The sequence below is a fragment of a genome, unplaced genomic scaffold, assembly GCF_019419815.1.
Source record: "Pyrus x bretschneideri cultivar Hongxiangsu unplaced genomic scaffold, Pyrus_bretschneideri_v1 Contig33, whole genome shotgun sequence".
In the NCBI taxonomy this organism is placed as follows: domain Eukaryota; kingdom Viridiplantae; phylum Streptophyta; class Magnoliopsida; order Rosales; family Rosaceae; genus Pyrus; species Pyrus x bretschneideri.
The window spans coordinates 3,353,573-3,376,186 of NW_025999646.1; the positions used below are offsets into that span (position 1 = coordinate 3,353,573).

The window sequence follows — 22,614 nt, forward strand, 5'->3', positions numbered from 1 at the left end:
TGTGGGAGGAGAGAAAAATCGGCAAGGAGGGTGGTGAGGTTCAGGTACCGAGGTGAGGCTTGAGTCTGAGGTGAGAGAGAGTGAGGGTGTGGACAATTCCACCACTACTGATTGACCCGACTGACTAATCTCCTGGCACAAAGCTAGCCTTTATACTTTATAATGAAATGTTTTGTTTTGATATATGATGAGTCTATCATTTAGATTTGTTACTGAATTGAGTTAAGTGGATTTATATACGCATAAAAAAAAAATTGTGGACATAAAAAGTCGAGACATAGACTTCTGAGTAGGTTTTATTTATATTCAATGGTTGAGATTAAATCTCAACCGAATCCGACAGCTGTTACAATTCCAAATATATATTTAAAAATTAAATAATATATATATTTTTTATTTCAGTTTGGTTCGGGATTACCAAACGAACGAAAACTTGAGACCGATTCTCGTACCGAAATTTTCGGGATTTTTGGTTTTGTATTTTTTTTTATTCGGTTTTGAGAATATTTCGGATTGGTTTGGGACATTCGATTTTTTTTCCACCCAAAACCCTAACTTCGTGAAACTTTCATTGTTTTTGTAAAACATTGATTACGACCCCCGAGATTGAAAGTTAAATTGTTATTAATTCCAATCCATGCATCTTCCTTTTTCACCTACATACACAACTAAGAGCATATCTAAAGGAGATGTCAAAATATAAATGTCAAATGTTAATTTGATGGCTAACATGACAATGTCAGATATTCTTTTTTTAACCGATATGTTTCTTTCTTATAAATGATATATGTAGGATGCATTAAGAAAAAAATCAATTAAAATACATTTTCAAGATTTATAATTAATGAATTAATGGGATCCACACAATAAAATAATTAAAACAAATTTAACATCACCTTTTCACATTAGTCCACTATGAACCCAGTCTGAAAAGTCATTACAATTTGTACCATCTTAATCACAATCAGCATCCCTTATGCACAACATGGTAAAGTTTTTTCACGTTCCTTGTCACATTAGTCCATAAAACAACAGAGGATCTTTAATCCCAGCTTTACCGACCAAGCGAAAGCAATCCTTATCCAGAGGATTGCATGGATCTTCATTTGAACCTGAGCAGCCCATCTCCGGGCATCGGCCATGATTGATCCTAATGCAATAATACCATGACAAAATCACAATAATAATCTCTCAAAATCTAACGTGTAAAACCGGAATCCTTTCTTCATCCAACTGCCTTAATTATATGGGACGATGGTGTTAAATCGAGTCTGAACAATAAGAGATTAAACCATGGTGAACTCTAGTTTTGTCAAGCTCTTGTGGCTAAATTTTTTGAGGAAATTTAGCCAAATTAATCTCTAAGATTTGCATAACTTCTTATTTGGTCATTGAGATTTGAAATCAATACAATTGGTTCCTGAGATTGTCCACCATCAATCATTTTGGTTTTTTCATAAATAGTTATGTTAAATAAAGATTAAAATGACAAAATTACCCTCAATTTAGTAAACAATAAGCCAAAATGATTTGACAAAATTTGAGGGTATTTTTGTCATTTTATCCTTATTTAGTGGAGATTTTTCATGGAATTACCAAAATGATTGATGGTGGACAAACTCAATGACCAATTCTATTGATTTCAAATCTCAGGACCAAGCCGAAGAATTGCTGCTGTGGAAGATGCAATTTCTGGAGTTTCATTCAATGGCTCCACACTTTCGTTGTACCTTGACCCAAGAGAAAGAATCTATGCACCATCATCACACTAACCCCAGAAGAAACAATACCATTCTTTAAGTAGTCTTCCGCCTTCGGCAAGTGCCCGGATTTGAACCGTTTTGCTTCTGCTAAAAATGCATTGCACAGAATCCCCCCACTGCACGTGTAGTAGAATTAACTGTTAAACCTTTTCTTGAACAAACTAGTAATTAAATTTCATGACACTAATCCGGTTTAATATATTACCTTCTTAAACGAATGTAATGGGTACCACCCATGCTTTTGATAGAATTTGCAGCTGATTTCATTCGTCATATTGTAAAGAGCCATTAAATATATGTTCATGTAGTCCGGTTTAAGTGCTCTATAACATTTACTGATCAATTCACGGTGGAAACTGGTGAAGCCAATTAAGAAAGTACAGGACATTTTATTGTTTACATATTGACGGCCTCAGTGAAGAGAGTAAGTTCATCAAGCGTCTCGTACATCGAAAATGTCACCAATAAATGGTTTTGTGAGCTGAATCCTCTCCTCTTACAAGTTTGGATCTGTTGAGCGCAAACTACAGTTCCTAGGCAGTCCCATCTCTTTCCACCACCTAATTAATTTGTTGGATGAAATAAACAGACAAATTAGGATTTCTATAGTGCAGTTAACCGTATTGTTTACATGCGGATATATTCTTGATATTGATGATATTGTTAGTGCTTCGACCTTGTAAATATGTGCACAACATGGCTGACGATAAATTGGACCGCATTTTTAAGAAGTGCTGTTAAATGCACGATGTCAGTTAACTTTGAAAATTTGAATATCTCCTTCTGACGTAAGGACTGAACCAAATTAAAATCCGTTTTGCCACATCCTGTAGCATATTTAGCCGTCTATTGTTCATGCCAGATAGGGAATTAGTGGCCATGAATGTGGCCAAGCTTTTGTGATGGGGGTACTCCAGTGTGTTCCCCACAACTCTGGCCTGATGAGGACCAAGATAGGACAATGATCTATTTAGGAGATCACTACTCAATTTTCCAGCTTCATCAAGTGCATCTTCTGCTTCCATGCTTAGCTGTGAAGCTTCATACATCAATCCCTTGACCTCTTAACTAACTAACATTTTCTTAAAATGCTTCCTTCCCTTTACTTCAAGTTGTTGACACATCTATTAACAACAAAAGTTATAATTGAGAGTGATTGACTGATACTGAATATCAATCTACAATACTACGTAAATATACGAAACAAATTGTTACCAAAATTTTAGTTATACTCACCCTCGGTCATGAAGTGACCATGTTGTCTGAGTAGCCAGAACCGAAGGACAACTTCATGCAGGTCATTTTGTTGATGAGAAAGGCCATGAGCTGATAGATATGATTAGGTCAATTTGTTCTTCGAAAGTGGTAATCTATACCTAGACGTTGAACAACATCGATCATGTTCAAACTTTCAAGCGCGCCTTCTCCTCCTACTATGCTCAATACATTCCTGAATACCTCCAACTTTTATTCATGTTAGAAACGGCATGTCATCCTGCAAGCAAGGTGGAGTTATTGGAAGAGTGGACATAGGTGGATATAAATAGCTGAATGAGATTAGAGTGCCCAAGAAGTAGGATCTTTTTTTGAGCAATATTTGGAGTGGAGATAGCAAAGATGGCCTGAGAAGAAAATTTAACAGTGTTTAAATTTGTTGAAATTCTTCGGCACATGTATCTAACCAGGGCCGGAGCCAGACATAGATTGTAGGTGGGCCTGACCCTCTCGCACCATTGAAGCAAGCTTACGTTATTCCTTGATTTGCACAAGTTGTTCATCATTCAATGTTTATATGTTTTGCCTATGCGCGCCCCCCAAACCAACCCCCACCCCCCCGCCCCCCCCCAACCCAAAAAAAAAAAAAATATTGGCTCCATCATTGTATCTAACTGTTAAATTCAAGAATGTATGTTATACATTAATATATTTTAGAATTTTCACTCTTTTTCATAACTTTGAAAGAATTTTTATTCCATGCATCAACCTACATTGCTCTTAAAATATTGAGAGTATGAGTTCCCATGTTGAGAATATAAGAGACCTTATATGTGCTTAAGGAATTAGGCTACTTTTGATACTTTCAAGGGAATTTTTTGAAATGTTATATGAACCTATTCATATTTTTCAATTTGTTATATAAACTAAAATTTTAAGCAATTTATCATACCAGCTTTACAAAATCATTAATTTGTCATTTCATTCTAACTCCCCGTTAAATTTTCCATCCAATATAAGTCAAGTGCCTCACACAAGACTTGTTTTCAGGGTTATTTAGGTCATTTTAACATCTTTTCAAATGTATTTTACTTTTCTTTAGTACAAACACTTCATTTTTTTACTTTTCTTTAGCACATATGCATCTACAACTCTATTTATGGCACAAAACGTCAACATGTTTCTCATTTATAGAGCCCGTATGAAATTATGTCTTAGTGACATGCTAAAATGCAAACTCCCACTTGTCATTACATATTTGGAATAACCATAAGAGAGTGCATTGCATGATCATTTCATTGCTATCATATAAAAAAAATATTGTTCCATTGCCTGATAAACCCTACAGTTTTTTGTCGAATATAACTTAATAAAAGGGAAGTAAGGTATTAAAATGACCCAATAACCCTAAACACAAGTCACTTATATTGGATGGAAAACTTAACGAAGTTAGGGAGAGATGACAAATTAATGATTTTATAAAGTTGATATGACAAATTGCTTAAAATTTTAGTTTATATAATAAACTGAAAAATGCGTACAAGTTCATAGGACATTTCAAAAAATTTCCTTACTTTCAAATAATTTTATGATAGAACGCCAACTTCCTTCATGGTATCAAAATAAATCAATCCATGTGTGAAGCTCAGCAACCACACATATTTCACATCACTTAATTTGTTCATTGTTATGTCCCTGTTAATACCTTAACCACAATCAGTGATACATTAGCAGATTAAATAATAATTATTAGTGAGTGATTAGTCATAGCCAGCTGACAGTTTGTTTGAGTGGAGAGTTATATATGAGCTCATGCTCTGGAGGTAGAAGATAAGAACAAATTTTACAAAACGAAATCAAAATACAAAAAAATATTGGAGCACTGCTCCTTCTCTTCCCTCCTTCCCCTTTCTTCCCTATCTCTCAGTGTTACTTGCAGGTTGAATAAGGAATTGAGAATTGGATTTTATAATTCATGCTTTAAACATAATAAATTTTAGTTGAAACGATACGTTTTGTGCGTTTAGAATGTGTTGTCCATTCCAAATGTACCATGTGGTGTTCGAAGTTTTGTATTTGATTTACGTTTGTGGACTACCAGTATTTGTACAAGGCTATACGAGGAATACCATGTACAAAAACTTGTCGTGTTTGTAATGCGTTGAATTTCTATATAAACCTAGTCATGGAATGAAGCTTTGACCGAAAAAAAAAAAAAAGTCTTGGAATGAAGGAAAAAATTACTGATTAATTTATATATAAAGCTAGAAGGCAAAAAATGGTGATTCAATCTTAAATTCTAAACTCTAAACCCTTGTCAAGGTATTTCTTATTTCTTTAAATATTGTACATTGTAAGTTTCTCATTTTACGAACTAATAATTCTATTGTACATACTTTTTTAACGAAGTAAAATTTATAAATCTACTTATTTTTAAAAAAAATAGATTATACATTATTCAATGTACTATATTATTCCATTTTATCAACATTTAACCTAGCAAAACTCTATTTGAATAAACAGAAGCCATAGTAACACAACACTTCATATATACAACAACGGCTTCTCATCTTGGTGTAAAGAAATCAAGAACGATGGATGGAATGGGAATGGATACAACAAAGTAATCCAGGTAGCACTGAAAACTAATTGCAACCGTTAGTTTTAGAAAATTTAACTTGCAAGTGAGTCAACAAACAATATGAAATACGATCAAGCGTCTTCGTAGTATCTCCTTTGATGAGCATTTTACTAGCAAATATACCGTGGTAGAAAATTATTTATTAGCTCAATGTGACTTCAATATTTATTTTTTGTTCTTTTGCATTCTCTGATTATGTCATTTTTTTACAAGGAAACGCCAACGGTATGGGAGAATTCTTTTTACCTGATTTTTTTTATAAGATGTTGACACAGCTTAACTGTGACCATTCAAATAGGAGGGGAGGGGAGGGAAGGGGAGGGAAAAAAAGAAGGGAGAGAATCCTACTCCTATTCTCAAAGGGTCCGGAGAAGGAAATTGTTTGATTATGTCATGAATTCCCCAATTCGGATACTTAATAAATATCTTGGTGGTATTTATGTAAAGAAACAGATAATGTTTGCAGACATGAAGAATAGTAAGAGAGATTGTAGAGAGAAAGAGGAAGCTTGAAGAGGAAGAAAATGTTCTGTATATTTTCAGTAGTGAATTACAAAGAGTACATTTGGATATATATCTGCTTTCTTAGTAACTAAGTCTACTCAACAACCTTATAACAATTTTAATAGCCTTATAACAGATTCCCTAATCTACTGATACATGGCACTTTATGCATCCATTGATCCTATACTGTCATCATCCCTTATCAAACTCAGGAGAGGAAGCACCAAGCCTGAGATTGCAGCAATGTGAATGAAAAAATGGTCTAGATGATTCTTTTGTCAAGATATCATCAAACTGTTCATTTGATGAGACAAATTGCATATGTAAAAGTTGTTTAGCAACCCTTTACCTGACAAAGTGAACATCAATCTCTATATGCTTCGTATTTTGATGCATGACTGGATTACCATGTAAGAGCAATGACATACAAGTTATCACAAAACAATGTAGAAGGAATAGGCACTGGAATCTGCGGAAAAACAAGTAACTGTCCAATCCAATCAATATCAGCTGATGTGGAGGCAATGACTCTATATTCAATCTAATAAAGGATCGAGAAACTCTGTTTTATTTCTTGGAAGACCAAGAGATAGGATTATACCCCAAGAAAACTACAAGTCCAGTTGTTGACCTTCTGTCATTAGGTCTCCAGCCCAATCAGCATCATTAAATGCATGTAAATCTAAGACACCTTTAACAAATTGAATACCATAGTTCTGTGTACCCTACAAATACCCAAGTATCATTTTTACAGCAAGAAAGTGAGACTCCATTGGACAATGCATGAACTGACAGACTTGATGCACTGAGAATGCAATATCTGTTCTAGTAAAGGTAAGGCACTTGAAGTGCTCCTAGAATACTTCTATACAATTCAAGATTGTTAAAAGGTACCCCGTCATCTTTGAGTAATATGTTATATGGCACATTTCCGTTTTTGTAAGTAAATCAGACATGTACTTAGCTTGAGAAAGAAACAACCCCTCTTGATTCTAAGTAATCTAAATACCAAGAGAGTGTCCCCAAGTCTTTAATATGAAATTCCTTAGTCAAGGCAGCAATGACCAGGTTGCTAAGACTGTTATAAGGTTGTTGAGTAACAGAAATATCTTCAATTGTTTTTTGTGATAACCAGACAATGAGTTTGCATTGTAGGTAAAAAGCTCAATTCAATAAATCAAATACTGTAACCAATCACGTGACATGACAAACAATGAATAGATAGTTGGACTAATTTATAATCACATGGCCACTAAAGTTATGCATTAATTTTAGAGAAATTCCTCCTTAAAACTACTAAATGTTGGGGCCACATATTTGCCCCAAATTCATGTGGACAAGGTATTCATGGTCCAGCTGGTTGATGAAGTTGAGAGAATGAACTTTGTACCGAAAAATTAAAGTCTCACTTCTTGGAAGTTTTTATTCTTTGTTAATCAATTTTTAGTTGGAGGGCCACATAAAAGTTTTGTTTGTAACAAGTTTAGCAAATCTCGGCCCTTCAACAACTTGGATATTTTCTTTGGGAGGAAAGAACGAGGATATTTTTATTTTTTTCAGAAAATAAAACAACTGAAGAGCATCAAATTAATCTCTTCATTTTGTAAAACTTAGAAATTTAGGTGTTTCACTTCAATTGCATATCCAAACAACTGTGAGTTGCATGTATTTATAATACTTTCAAGATTATATCGTGGGTTTGAAAATCCCAATTACAAGGAACTTTGAATTTGAAAAATACAAACAGAAAGATGAAAAGATTACAAACAGATTACAAATAAAATACATTTGAAAAACAGATCCTGCAAAGATGGAAAAACCAACGGAATAAGAGTTTGAAGTACACCCAAACTCCTCAAGTTGCGCAGAGATTAGCTAAGTGTTGACTTCGTCTAATAGCCCCCCGCAAGCTAACAGGTGGTGGAACGACAAGAAACTTGGACACCAGCAATTTAAAACGAGATGAAGACAACCCTTTGGTAAACACATCAGCAATTTGATCCTGGGAACAAATGTAATTAACCAACAATTGACCACGCACCACCTTTTCTCTGACATAGTGATAGTCAACCTCTAAATGTTTAGTGCATGAATGAAAAACTGGATTCGAAGCTAGGGCTATGGAGGAAATATTATCGCCACCAAATAGTTGGTTGTGCAAGATGCAAGTCCAGATCCTAAAAGAGAGATCGTAACCAAGATAGTTCAGCTGCAGTATAAGCCAATTGCCTATACTTAACTTTCGCACTCAACCTTGAAACTGTTTTCTACTTCTTCGAACTCCAAGACACAAGATTAGAACCCAAATAAATACAAAAACCACTTGTGGAATGTCGTGTGTCCAGATCGCCAGCATAATTAGTGTCTGAGAATGCTGTTAACCGTGAACTTCCAGACTTGCATACAAGTCCATGATCATGCGTGGCCTTCAAGTAATAAAGAATCCTTTTCACAGCCATCCAGTGAGTAGTTTTAGAGGAGTGCATAATTTTGGCAAACTTGATTAACAGCATAAGACAAGTCTGGCCGAGTAATAGTGATGTACTTTAGGGCGCCAACAACACCTTGATACAATTCTGGTTTGTCAAATGGATCACGCACATATGCACTTAATTTCTGTCCAGAGGCAACTGGAGCGGAGATGGGTTTGGCCTCTGTAAATTTAGTACGTGTGAGTAAATCAAGGGCATACTTGGATTGACATAGATTCATAGAATGACCATCATATTTCACTTCAACACCTAGGAAATAATTAAGCGGTCCCAAATCTTTCATAGAGAACACTGTGCCCAGTTTCTTAATCAGCCGTGTCATTTGATAAGAGTTGTTCCCTATGACCAATATATCATTTACATATATTAACAGAATAAGATACACTCCTTTATGATTGTAGACAAACAAACTGTAATCACAAGTAGATTCTTGAAAACCAAGTTGAAGCAAAAAATCTGAGAATCGTCGAAACCAAGCCTATGGGGCTTGTTTTAAACCATAAATGGAGCGTTGCAACTTACAAACATGATTTGGAAATTGTTTGTCAATGAACCTGGGCGGTTGGTGCATATATACTTCTTCATTTAAATAACCATGCAGAAAAGCATTGTGGACATCAAGTTGCCTAACATGCCACTTCTTGGAGACTGCAAGACTAAGCACAAGTCGTATGATGTTGTGCTTGACAACGGGACTAAATGTCTCGTTGAAATCCACTCCAGATTTTTGATGAAAAAAATTAGCTACTAGGCGAGCTTTATGTCTCTCTATTATACCATCTGCACGTCTTTTAATTTTGAAAACCCATTTATTTGGCACCAAGTTCATCTTGGGATTATATGGGACCAAACTCCACGTTCCACATCTTTGCAAAGCATTAAATTCCAGAACCATTGCATTCCTCCATTCTTCGTGCTTGACGGCTTGACTAAAACATATAGGTTCAACAGGAAAATGATCAACATTTACATGCATAGCATACTTAGGGTCTGGTTTTTGAATCCCTGATTTGGAATGTGTCATCATACGATGTTTAGGTGCATTGGAAGGCATTGATTGCACTAGCACAGGTTCTGGTAGCGAAAACACTTGCTCATTTGATGGTGTAAGGGATCCTAAAGGCTGGGCAAGTTCTAAAGTCAATGTGGGAATAGGATTGGTAGATTCTACATAGGTAAATCGATGGGAACAATAGGATAATGCTGACAAATGGTGGAATCGGTGGGAGTAGTTGAATTAGGCTGAGAAGCGGTGGAATCGGTGGGAGGTGATGTGGTTAGATTACAAAAGGTTTCTTGGGTCACGGGCAAAATGAGGTGATTAATTGATGAAGGCAAATTTGGAGAGTGAGATAAGGGAAATGTGAACAATATGTCAAGGGAGGAAAACGTACCTTGTGTGACAACATTTTCTGAATAAGATGTGAGTCCCTTAAAAGGGAAATTGTCCTCGTTGAATAGGACGTGGCGAGACAAATATATATGTCTCGTGGTCAAGTCCATGCATTTGTAACCTTGATGGTTCAAAGAATACCCAAGAAAAACACAAGATTTTGACTTTGGTTGAAGCTTATTTTGGGTGTATGGCATTAACCAAGGAAACATTGACAACCAAACACTTTCAACATTTCATATTTGGGTTTTCGATGAAAAAGTCTCTCATATGGTTACATATTGGACAAAACATGAGTTGGCATGCGGTTTATCAAATATGTGGCAGTCAGGCATGCATCAAACCAAACTTTTGTTGGCACGTGGGATTGTGAAAGCAAAACAATACTTGTTTCAATTATATGTTGATGTTTTCGTTCCGCAATTCCATTATGTTCAGGATGTTTAGGACATGAAAATCGTTGATAAATGCCATTGAGTGCAAGAAAGTTTTTGAAAGCATGACTTTTATATTCACCACCTTCATCACACTTAAGGGTTTTGATTGACAAATTAAACAATTTTTCAACTTTAGCTTTAAATTCGACAAAAATGTCAAACACTTGAGATTTATTTTTCATAGGAAAAATCCAAGATATGTAGAATAATCATCCACAAAAAGCAAATAATAACGAAAACCTTCATTGGAAACAATTGGAGAACACCATACATCGGAATGTAAAAGTTGCAATGGAAATTGGGAAATGGACTCAGAGACATTGAAAGGTAGCCTAGTACTTTTTCCTAACAGACACGACTCACAAAAGGTGACATTTGAAGTACCAAGAATTGGTACCAATTTATTTGAAACTAAAAACTTTATTGTTGAGTTGGCAGGATGACCAAGTCGAGCATGCCACTTTTGAACCGAGACTCTAACTCCAACAAAGGCTGAAACTGGATATTGTACTTGATCACTGCCACTTGGAAATGGGTATAACCCATTCTCACATCTCCCTCAGAAAAGTGTCTTCCAGGTCTTGAAGTCCTTAACAAGGAAAAAATGTGGAAATATGAGTAGGTAGCAATGGTTATCTAAAGTAAACCTATGTGCGGAAATAATATTTGTGGAGGCAGTGGGACAATGAAGGATATTATTTAAGTCAAATGAGCAAGCATTAGTATATAATTGATTAGAACCATAGTGAAATATAGGAATGCCAGAATCGTTACCTACACCTCCTACACCATCATTACCATTGTATTCCTTTGGATTGACCATTTGAATTTCTAGAGTAATATGTGCATTTGCACTCGTGTCAAGTAGCCATGTTCCATTTGGTTGCTTGTTGAGAGTGATAGGAGAGGAAGACGCCATTGTTGAGAGACACTTGGTAAGAATTCTACCTTCATATGCACCATTCATCCTTTGGTAGCAATCAAGTGCGGGGTGCCCAGGTTTGCCGCAAATTTGACACACAATCCTATCACTATTGGGACCAAATTTTTCAGTATTACCTAATGCATTACGCTGGTTGATGTTGTTACGAGGGTTAAGACCTCACTGGTTGAGAGATGCACTACAGTTTGATGGGACTCCACCTTTGCCCAGGCCACGAGTTCGTCCACCACTGCGGCCTCTGGTCGCAACAAAAGCATTCACTGAAACATTATCAACCACAGGAGGATTTTGGTTCGCCATTCTGTGTTCCGTTGTCAACAGCAAGGCCTCAAGGGTAGGATAAGTAATGGGTGTGTCACGAGCTTGAGCCGCACTAACTGTCATCTCAAACGCTGGTCCCAAATTGTTCAACACAATCTAAACTAGTTTATCATCATTCACGGGTTGCCCTACTAGGGCAAGGTTGTCAGCTATAGCATTCATGCGATCAAGGTAATCTGCCACAGAAAGATCACCCTTCTTGGTTTGCAATAATTCATTCTTCAAAAACAAAATGCAATTATGTGAAGAAGATGCATATCTTTACTCTAGAGCTTCCCAGGTAGCTCGAGCAGTCCGTTTGCTTGCCACCACGGACAAAACATAAGCAGTCAAAGATCCATTGATCCAACTCAGGATCATTTGGTCCTGTTGCACCTAGGTAGTGTTTGCAGGATTTACAGTTGCATCTCCAGGTAGGTGTTTAGAAGGACACACCAGAGAACCATCAACATATCCCATTAAATCCCTACTTTTGAGGATCGGAAGAATCTAGGCCAACCACAATGGGAAGTTGGTCTTATCAAGCTTAATCTGGACTACGGTAGTCATGGAGGATGAAAACTGATGGAAAAGGTTGTTTTGGGGGGGTGGGGTTGGAAGTTTAGGAAGCAATGTCGTTGTTTTGAGCCATGGAAGCTGTGATGGGAAAAGCACAGGTTGAGGATCAGTGTCATTGGACAAAAAAAGCTCTAGAAACCAAGTAAAACTTAGAAACTCAGGTGTTTCACTTGAATTGCATACCCAAACAACTTTGGGTTGCATGTATTTATAATACTTTCAAGATTACATCGTGGGTTTGAAAACCCCAATTACAAGGAACTTTGAATTTGAAAAATACAAGCAGAAAGACGAAAAGATTACAAACAGATTACAAATAAAATACATTTTAAAAACAAATCCTACAAACATGGAAAAAAACAACGGAATAAGAGTTTGAAGTACACCCAAACTCCTCAAGTTGCGCAGAGATTAACTAAGTGTTGACTTCGTCTAACACATTTTACATTCTCTCTTCCGGTAGCAATTCACATGCCTTGCACTTATGTTCCAGTTGTTTATTCCTTGCTCAATAGGATATTAATATATTATAAACTAGCAAGGGTAATTCTATTTGGGACCATTGCACGTGAGAAATCGAAATCAAATCAACTTCACGCATGAAGCATCGATTTCATGTACTCGTCAAGAGATGGAAGGCGCTGGTTGTCGTCGTAGCTATACATCAATGGCACCATTCTTGCGAGATTTAGGGAAGCCTTTGTGAATGCTGCGGGAAGTGGATTAGGAGACATCAATTCTTTGTTCAGCTTCTTCCATTCTTCTGAAATCATATTTGTAACATGTTCTTGTGCTTCCTCCATGGTCTTGCCTTGATGTTCATTTAAATAGAATTTTACATATGATCCGTCGTCCCCATCTTGATTCTCATCCTACAATCAGTATGACGATAAGAAAATCTGACGTGCTTTATGTGCATATATATACATGCATGCTACAAATTTTGACGGACAAATATATATAGGCTAAGACATCCACCACACATAATATAGAACCTCATAAGCAGGGATGAATAGGCATTTAGTTACTAGGGTACTTGATATAAATGATACTATAAATATGTAGTTACCTTGGCACTTCCCAAGTCGTCCCAAAGCCGAAGAATTGCTGCCGTTGAAGATATAATCGCTGGAGTGCCATTCAAGAACTCCACAATTTGATTGGTTATACCTTCACCCAACAGAAAGAAAATGTGGACCATCACCACATTCACCCCAGAAGAAATAATTCCATTCTTCAAGTACTCTTCGGTCCTTGGCAAGTGCCCGGATTTGAACCATTTTGCTTCCACTAAAAATGCATTGCACAGACTCGCCCACTGCATGCAAACAAATAGAATGAATTAATCTATAATTAAGCCTTTCTTAATATGCTAGCACATAATTGTCACGACATTAATCCAGTTAGATAGATATACTTAACAATAAGGCAAATACTACAGTTTGCATATATATGTATATATACCGTCTTCTTTAGCGAATGCAACGGGTTCCATCCGTGCTTTTGATAGACCTTACAGCTGATTTCATTCGTCATATCGTAAAGAGCCTTGAAGCATATCTTCATGTAGTCCGGTAAGTGCTCTATAGAACCAATTTCCCATCTGTAGCATAACAATGTTCTGGTCAATTCACTGTGAAAACTAGTGAAATTAATTAAGAAGTTACGGGATGTTTTAATTATTCTTACCTATTAACAACCTCCGTGAAAAGAGTGAGTTCATCAAGCGTCCCGTAAACGTCAAAAATGTCATCAATCAAATAGATAAATGAGATAGGTTTTGTGAGCTCAATCCTCTCATCTGACAAGTTTGGATTTGTTAGGCATGCCATGGACCAAATGTACCATTTAATAGGTTGGTCTCTTGCAAACTTCAACTTCTTACACAATCCCAGCTCTTTCCACCATCTAATTAAGTTAATTGAAACAAATAAACATTGATTAGCAACTGCTTAATTTATTAAATATAGAGAAAACAACTGAAGATTAAAGTGCTATTTTCCAATAAAGTTATTAACTTACTTGGAAACTTGAACAACTTCCTTCTGGTGAAGGGACTGGACCATATTTAAATCTGTTTTTGCAACAGTTTGTAATATATTTAACCACCTATTATTTGTTCCTTGGAAGCTAGAGACAAAAAAGTTCTTGGCCATGAATGGTGCCAAGCTTTTGTGATGAGGATTTCTCAATGTGTTTTCAACAACTCTGGCCTGGTGATGTTCGAGATGTAACAGGGATGAATTTAGGAAATAGCCACTAAACTTTCCAGCTTCTTCAAGTACAACTTCACCCTCTATACTTAGCTGTGAAGCTTCATACAAACTCATCAACCCCCTGATGTCTTCCCTTAACATTTGATTGAAATTTCCATCTCTTGTCTTGAAATTGTTGAACACATCTATATTCACACGATAAACACAACTTATAAATTACCTAGTTATCACAATATCGAAATTATATTGAGTCAATTTACTGGTACCGAATACCAATCTATATTACTGAATTATAGTTAATAATCACCATCAGAGACGAAGTAACCATGCTGCCTGAGTAGTCGAAAGCGGAGAGCGACTTCATGCAGGTCGGTGGGATGGTGAGCACCATGAGCAGTAGTACTAGATATTATATGTTGCCTTTGGAGAATTTGGTCAATTTCTTCTTCAAAGTGGTAGTCTAGACCTAGCCGTTGAACCGCATCGATCATGTCCAAACCTTCAACTGCTTCTCCTCCCACTTTTTTCAATGCATGCCTTAAGTCGTCCAGTTTTTGTTCATTCTGGAAACAAATTATGTCATCCTGCGGCAAGGAATTAAAGAGAGTCGATCTTCAACAAGGTATGTACATGCGTGTGTGTGTGTGTGTGTGTGAGAGAGAGAGAGAGAGAGAGATGATTTTTCTTACCTTAGATGAAGTATACTTCGTTTTGGAGTTAAGCGATTTTAAGGGAGTAGAAAGCAAGCTGTGATCTTCGGGGATGCTCCATTTTTTAGAACTAGGGTGTTGCGGAGCAACTGGAGTAGAAGACAAGGTTGCAAAGGAGGACTGGGAAATAGAAAATTCCATATTTCTGTAAGTCTAATCAACTCCCAGAGTAGTAGAAGGCGAATAGAGAAAATAAGATGTTTTTCGCTCTTCTTCTTCTCTCAATTTATAATCGCCATGAAAATCGATTTTCGCTATACTTCAAGAGCTAGCACACTTTTCACGTTGATTTAGAGTATTTTTTTATTTGCGCTTTTATTGTATTTTTTGGGGTTGAAAATTCAAATGTACTAGGAAGGGTCCCAAGAAAGAATCAAATACAGTTAAACTTCAAATCAAGTGGACAAAACGTGAAAGTTGTGCTATTCGGCAAAGTATAATACTTAGGTATTGATCACTAGTGAGTATTTTATGTACTCATTTTTTGATTTGGCCTAATAAAAAAATATCACGTGTTTCTTATTTTTCAACAAAAAAAATAAAAATAATGGTATGTTTATTATTTTTTATTCACCAAAACAGTATACCAAAGTATTATCCAAGCATGCCTCAAACCCTATAAAGGCATCAATGTTGAAGGAAGCCTTCAAACACATTTTCCCATTATTAGTGACCAAAAATAAATTAATTAATAATGCTAAGATCTAGAACCTTTTGGTTCCGCAAACTTGTGCCGATCTCAACTCTATCTATCTTTTCTTCATGTTTTGAGGTAAAAAAATTCGACAAAACAGAAAGCCTTAATGTCCTTGTGCAACATTGCGTAGTTCATTATAATAATACGTACTATTTGTAAGAATAGTGAAGTGAAGAAAACCAACATCCAAGTGACAGATAAATCTATGGCATAAATGAATGACACTTGTCAAGAGACTATATAGTTTGTTATAAGGTAGTTAGACAGCAGTTAGTCCTTAGCTACTACATAGTTTGTTATAAGGTAGTTAGACAGCAGTTAGTCCTTAGCTCAGTGAGAAAGTTTTGTAACAAGATATAACAGTTTTGTAAATTGTGAAGAAGATATGAAGAATAACAAAAGTCATTCCTTTCTCTCTAAACCTGACTCTCTCTCTAATTTCCTCTTCTTTCTTCTGCGTTCTATATCTTTTCTTTAAGATTTCTGCAGTTCTTACATGGTATCATCGCCATAGGTGAATCCAAAGCTTCCGCATACTATCTGATACATATATTTCTTTCTCTCAATCCTCTGATTTGTTGATTTTTTGAGATTTCTGAGTTCATCAAAGTCCCAATTCTCAAGATACTCGCCTCCTACACAGTTGCACACCAACTGTTTGATAAAAGTTCGAAGTCAAGAACTCTCTTGTTGTTGCAACAATGGTTACCGCAGCTCAATTGCATATTGTGCAATCGCCCATTATAAGTCTCATCTCTACTTTGTCGTCTTCTGTTACAGTCAAATTGGATGACTCAAACTATCTTGTATGGAGTTTTCAGATCAATCTTCTGCTCAACAGTCATGGAATTCTTGGTTTTGTTGATGGGTCCAAGCAATGTCCACCAAGGTTTCTTGATGAAGCGAATATTGAAAGGGTTGAAACAGATGCCTATCAGGTTTGGAAAATGCATGATCGTGGTCTTATGCAGCTTCTCATAGCTACATTGTCATCTACTGCGATTTCGTTTGTTCTTCGCAGTACAACTTCTCATGCAATGTGGACAAATCTCAAAGAAAGGTTTTCTACAGTTACAAAGACTACCATTTTTCAGATGAAGACAAAGCTTCAGAACATACAAAAAGGGTCCGATTCAGTATCTGTCTATTTGCAAAAGATCAAAGATGTCAGAGACCATCTTGCTGTAGCCAGTGTTCGATTTGATGATGATGACATAATCATCCTTGCTCTCAAAAGGTTGTCTGCTGATTATAATACATTTAGGTGTGTTATTAGAGGCAGAGAAAATGGGATTTCCCTGAAAGAATTTCGATCACAGCTTCTTGCTGAAGAAGCTATAATTGGACAGTCTTGTGAATCTTCCTTGTTTTTTGGAACTGCAATGGTTGCAAGCACTCAATCTGAAAAAGGAAAAGCTCTTAGTCTTGATCACAGTTCATCTCAGTCTCAGGGATTTGACGTAGGGTCTTCAAGCCAAGGCTACAGTCTCAATGGAGGATCTACTTCTAATGGATTTCACTCTAGACAAGGGTCATCTTCTCCAAATGGCTCTGAAAATTTTAATGGCAATTATGGCAATTCATGGTCTTCTAGGGATACAAGGGGACACATTACAGAGGAAAAGGAAGAGGTAGGTTTCAGTATAACAATGGTCCCAAATTTCACTCTCTACCATACAATTCTAGTCCTGGAATTCTTGGCGCCCCAAAAGTTTTTCAACACACTTGTCCTGATCATCCAAATGCGATTCCTACTTGTCAAATTTGCAACAAAAAAGGTCATGTGGTTGCAGATTGCTTTCAAAGGCATAATATATCAACTGCTGGACATGGAGCAGTTATTCAGTGTCAAATCTGTTGGAAGTTTGGGCACTCTGCTACTCAATGCTATCACAGAAACCACTTTGCATATCAAGGAAGACCACCCTCAGTTAATCTCACTGCGATGCAAGCAAGTCACAGTCCTTCTACATCATCTAAACAGTTCTGGGTTGCGGATACTGGTGCCACATCTCATATGACTTCAAAGCTTGCAAATCTTGATTTGGCTACTCATTATCAAGGCACAGATACAATAAACACTACCAGTGGTGCAGGTTTGACAATTTCTAATATTGGTACATTTACACTGCAAGCTCCTAGCCATATCTTTACACTGAAAAATATGTTGCATGTTCCTAAACTTTCACAACACTTATTATCCATATATCAACTTTGCAAGGATAACAAATGTAGATTCATATGTGATGATATTTCCTTTTAGGTTCAGGACAAAATCACAGGGAAAATCCTATTCAAGGGACTATGTAAAGCTGGCTATTACCCCATTCCGTTTAAATCTCCACAGCAGAAACCACCTGCATCATCCACATTACATGCATGCTATCTAGCCAAACTAGTTACTACAAGCTTATGGCATCAACGCTTAGGGCATCCCTCAAATACAGTCACTTCTGCAATGCTACAACACATCAAACCTTCTGCCCTCACAGATACTTGTCAAAACATTTGTACTCCCTGTTTGAAAGGCAAATTTACAAAATTATCTTTTTCTTTTCCTACAACTAAGTCTATAAACCCATTAGAGGTTATTCATAGTCATGTATGGGGACCTGCCCCTGTGATGTCATTTGAAGGGTATAGGTTTTATGCTAGTTTTGTTGTTAATGAATGTACTCGATACACATGGATTTTTCCATTAAGAAATAAAGCAGAAGTTTTTCAAATCTTTGTTAAGTTTCATGCATACTTAAGTACCTAGTTTTCTGCTCATATTAAAACCTTCCAAATTGATGGTGGTGGTGAATATACAGGTCATCAATTTCAACATTTTCTAACAACCAAAGTCATTTTGCATCAAAAATCTTGCCCATACACTCCAGAGCAAAATGGATTGGCAGAAAGGAAACATAGGCACATTCTGGAAACTGCCATCACTTTATTGCAAACAGCTACACTTCCATCCAAATTCTAGTTCTTTGCTTGTTCCACAGCCATTTATTTGATAAATAGAATGCCTTGTCTTTTTTTAAAAATGCAATCCCTTACCAGTTGTTATTTGGTCAATCTCCACCTCTTACACACCTCAAAGTATTTGGATGTGCTTGTTATCCTTTATTAAAACCTTATAACAGCTCTAAACTACAACCCAAAACAACAACTTGTACAATTTTGGAATATCCAGCCAACTACAAAGGTTTTCTCTGTCTAGATTGGATCACAAACAAGATCTATATTTCTAGACATGTTCTTTTTGATGAAACACAGTTTCCATACTCCATCACATCATTTGTTATACCTTAGATGTTTCCACCAACATCCAAGTCATCACTTCATTCATCTGCACCATTCATACCATTAGTTTCATTGTATAATCAAGTCACATTACCATCATCTCATCTACATTCATCTTCATCTCGAGCCTCAGAGTTCTTGAGTCCAATTTCATCTAGTGCCACAGATTCATTACCTGCATCTACAACCTCAGAGTTCTTGCAACCACAATCATGTACTGCTTCAGAGTCTATTCAACCATTTTCCTGCATCATTCAGCTCCCCTGTTACCCTCTTCACCCATAGAATCTAGCCCTCATGCTATTACACAGTTCCCTATCCCTGATGATCCTGATTTCCAACAAGACCAACTAATTGTTGATCTTCCCATCCATATGAATTTGCATCCAATGCAAACTCGTTCCAAGAGTGGCATTGTCAAAAGAAAGGCTTATTCTACATCTGTGGCTATCACCTCACCACAACTAGAACCGAAAACATTCAAAGCAGCTACAAAAATGAAAGAGTGGCAGTCTGCTATGCAAGAGGAAATTGCTGCTTTACATTCTCAACAAACGTGGTCTCTTGTTCCTCTTCCACCACATAAAAATCTTGTTGGTTGTAAGTGGGTGTATAGAATCAAAAGGAATGCAGATGGTTCCATCTCCCGATACAAAACATGGCTTGTTGCAAAAGGGTACAGTTAAGAGAAAGGCATTGATTATGGTGAAACGTTCAGTCCAGTGGTTAAACCTACAACCATTTGATTGATCCTAGCATTGGCAGCACAGTTTCATTGGACTCTTAGACAACTGGATGTTAAAAATGCATTCTTACATGGTTTGCTCCACAAAGAGGTGTATATGGAACAACCTCAAGGCTTTCAAAGTTCTAGTCATCCCTCCAGTTATGTGTGCAAGCTTCAAAAATCTCTATATGGTTTAAAACAAGCTCCTCGAGCCTGGAATGAGCGGTTCACAAGCTTTTTGCCAGGATTGGGTTTTCAACAGTCTCAAGCCGATCCTTCTTTATTTGTTAAACACACATCACAGGGCACGATTGTTCTATTGCTTTATGTGGATAATGTGATTCTCATAGGGAGTGCTCCTCAATTGGTTTCAGATGTTATTACAGCTCTCACAACGGAATTTGATATGAAGGATTTGGGAGTTTTGAACTATTTCTTAGGGCTACAGATTCAATATACTTCTGATGGCTTATTTGTTTCTCAATCCAAATATACCAAGGAGTTAATTGACAAAGTTGACCTTCAAGATTGCAAACCTTGTGCTACTCCTTGTTTTCCCTATCACAGACTGCTCAAAGATGATGGGAAACCTTATCACAGTCCTGACCAGTATCGAAGTATTGTTGGCGCACTGCAATACCTCACGTTTACTCGTCCTGATATAGCGTTTTCAGTTAATCAAGCTTGCCAGTTTATGCACAATCCTATGGGATCCCATGTCATTGCAGTCAAAAGAATAATTCGGTATCTCAAAGGCACTTCGGAGTATGGTATTAGATTTTAATCAGGACCACTCTATCTGCAATTCTATAGTGATGCAGATTGGGCTGGACATCCCAATGATCGAAGGTCTACATCTGGTTTCATTGTGTTTCTTGGTTCCAATCCAATTTCGTGGGCTTCAAAGAAGCAACTTACTATTTCTAGGTCCTCAACAGAAGCTGAATATCGAGCTCTTGCCATCACTGCAATTGAGCTTGCCTGGATACGCCAATTATTCTGTGATCTTCACATTCCTTTACAATTACCTCCCATGATTCATTGTAACAATGTTTCTTCCATCGCTCTATCCACCAATCCAGTGTTTCATGCTAAGTCCAAACATATTGAAATAGATTACCATTTTGTGCAAGAACTAGTAACAAGAGGAGATCTCCAAATTCAACATGTTTCTTCATCTGATCAGTCTGCTGACATATTGTCTGTGCCATTATTTAAATTGCATTGTGGCAATCTCATGCTCAGCTCCTACAAGAATGAGCTTGAGGGGGGATGTAAGAATAGTGAAGTGAAGAAAACCAACATCCAAGTGACAGATAAATCTATGGCAGAAATGAATGACACTTGTCAAGAGACTACATAGTTTGTTATAAAGTAGTTAGATAGCAGTTAGTCCTTAGCTTAGTGAGAAAGTTTTGTAACAAGATATAACAGTTTTGTAAACTGTGAAGAAGATATGAAGAATAACAAAAGTCATTCCTTTCTCTCTAAACCTGACTCTCTCTCTAATTTCCTCTTCTTTCTTCTGCATTCTATATCTTTTGTTTAAGATTTCTGCAGTTCTTACACTATTTAGTGAACTCTTTGGGTTGAATATAATTTAGTGAGTTCGACGGAAGCAAGTCAACAACACCTAATTATGACCAAACTATTGTTTATGACATTCTTTTTTCGTCACATGTCAATTGTCCTCCTATAAAAATAGTCTTGAAAGCATTTTATATTTTGGAAAACAAAAAGATTCAACAAATTCTAGATGGCAAGTGAAGTGATTTTTGTATACCATTTTTTTCATACATTCTTTGTTTCAGTTTTTTAAAACATACAGTGTGTCATGTTTTATATGAGTCCACATTTGTGTGTGAGACATTACATTTTTTTTTTCTTTCATACTTTGTTTCAGTTTTTTAAAACATACAGTGTCTTGTGTTTCATATGAGTTTACATTTGTGTGTGAGCCATTACATATTTTTTAGAAGATGTGTTACATGTACGATATAATTGATGTGTCTGTGAATTCAAGGATAATTTTTTAATAGAAATATTAGGAAAATCCAATTTTAGTTTACCGCATTGTCCCACGTCTCTTCAATAAAAGTGTGATCTCGCGGTGTACCCTAGCATATATAATTTTTTTTGGAACAAACAATATTGATTACACTAAGGGGGAGAGGGAGGAGGTGAGCTTAGTCTCACAATGGAGAAGCGATAATATGGTTTAAATTCGCCTTTTGCAAGAATTGAACCAAAGATCTCTCATTTACAAGTGAAAAGGAAAACCACTAGACTATAGTATTAAGTGATCTCCTAACATAAATTTTTAATCATTAATGTAATGCACATAAATGTGGTATATCTAGCATTACTCAATCTCATTTTTGATCCACCTGTCGTAATAGTAAATGACATGATATAACTTGTGTAACCCATATGCAATTATGACCGTGGATAATACAAGTTTGGTTGATAATACTTAAATCAAGGGATTTTCCCCAATGATTGGGTTAATAATGTTGAACAATGTAAAAGTCTCATTTCGAAAACTTGATAAATTAAATACAACTTGCTTGAGGTCTTTTGTAATAAAAATTTAGACTTATTAGATTGCATATATAGTTAAGTGAAGATAATATCAGTAATTATTTATTATTATTAGATTGCACTTATATTATGACATGTGGAGTAATCTTATACTTGTGTCAC

The 22,614-nt window shown here is 36.4% G+C and overlaps 1 protein-coding gene and 1 pseudogene across 2 annotated transcripts; both read right to left on the minus strand.

Moving 5' to 3' along the window:
* Positions 1 to 1,642: 1,642 nt before the first annotated feature.
* Positions 1,643 to 11,364, minus strand: LOC108866782 (annotated as a pseudogene).
* Positions 11,365 to 12,431: 1,067 nt separating this feature from the next.
* On the minus strand, positions 12,432 to 15,491 carry LOC108866779 ((3S,6E)-nerolidol synthase 1). 2 transcript variants are annotated; one of them, XM_048591125.1, is made up of 7 exons: positions 15,173 to 15,491; positions 14,791 to 15,046; positions 14,290 to 14,668; positions 13,957 to 14,175; positions 13,732 to 13,870; positions 13,337 to 13,585; positions 12,432 to 13,139 (listed from the first exon to the last, which is right to left on the minus strand). In XM_048591125.1, exons 1-7 carry the CDS (start codon positions 15,332 to 15,334, stop codon positions 12,861 to 12,863), a joined length of 1,683 nt encoding a protein of 560 aa, XP_048447082.1. In that variant the 5' UTR covers positions 15,335 to 15,491; the 3' UTR covers positions 12,432 to 12,860. The 2 variants fall into 2 exon arrangements, with proteins under 2 accessions (XP_048447082.1, XP_048447081.1); XM_048591124.1 differs by having other exon boundaries at positions 14,791 to 15,067; positions 15,173 to 15,488.
* Positions 15,492 to 22,614: the final 7,123 nt, after the last annotated feature.

Coding starts and splice junctions, on each gene's coding strand:
- LOC108866779 (XM_048591124.1), bottom strand. CDS start 15,334: ATGGAATTTTCTATTTCCCAGTCCTCCTTTGCAACCTTGTCTTCTACT. Junction 14,176..14,289: donor GAAGTTGTTCAAGTTTCCAA/GTAAGTTAATAA, acceptor TAACTTAATTAG/ATGGTGGAAAGAGCTGGGAT. Junction 13,586..13,731: donor TGCATTCGCTAAAGAAGACG/GTATATATACAT, acceptor GTTTGCATGCAG/TGGGCGAGTCTGTGCAATGC.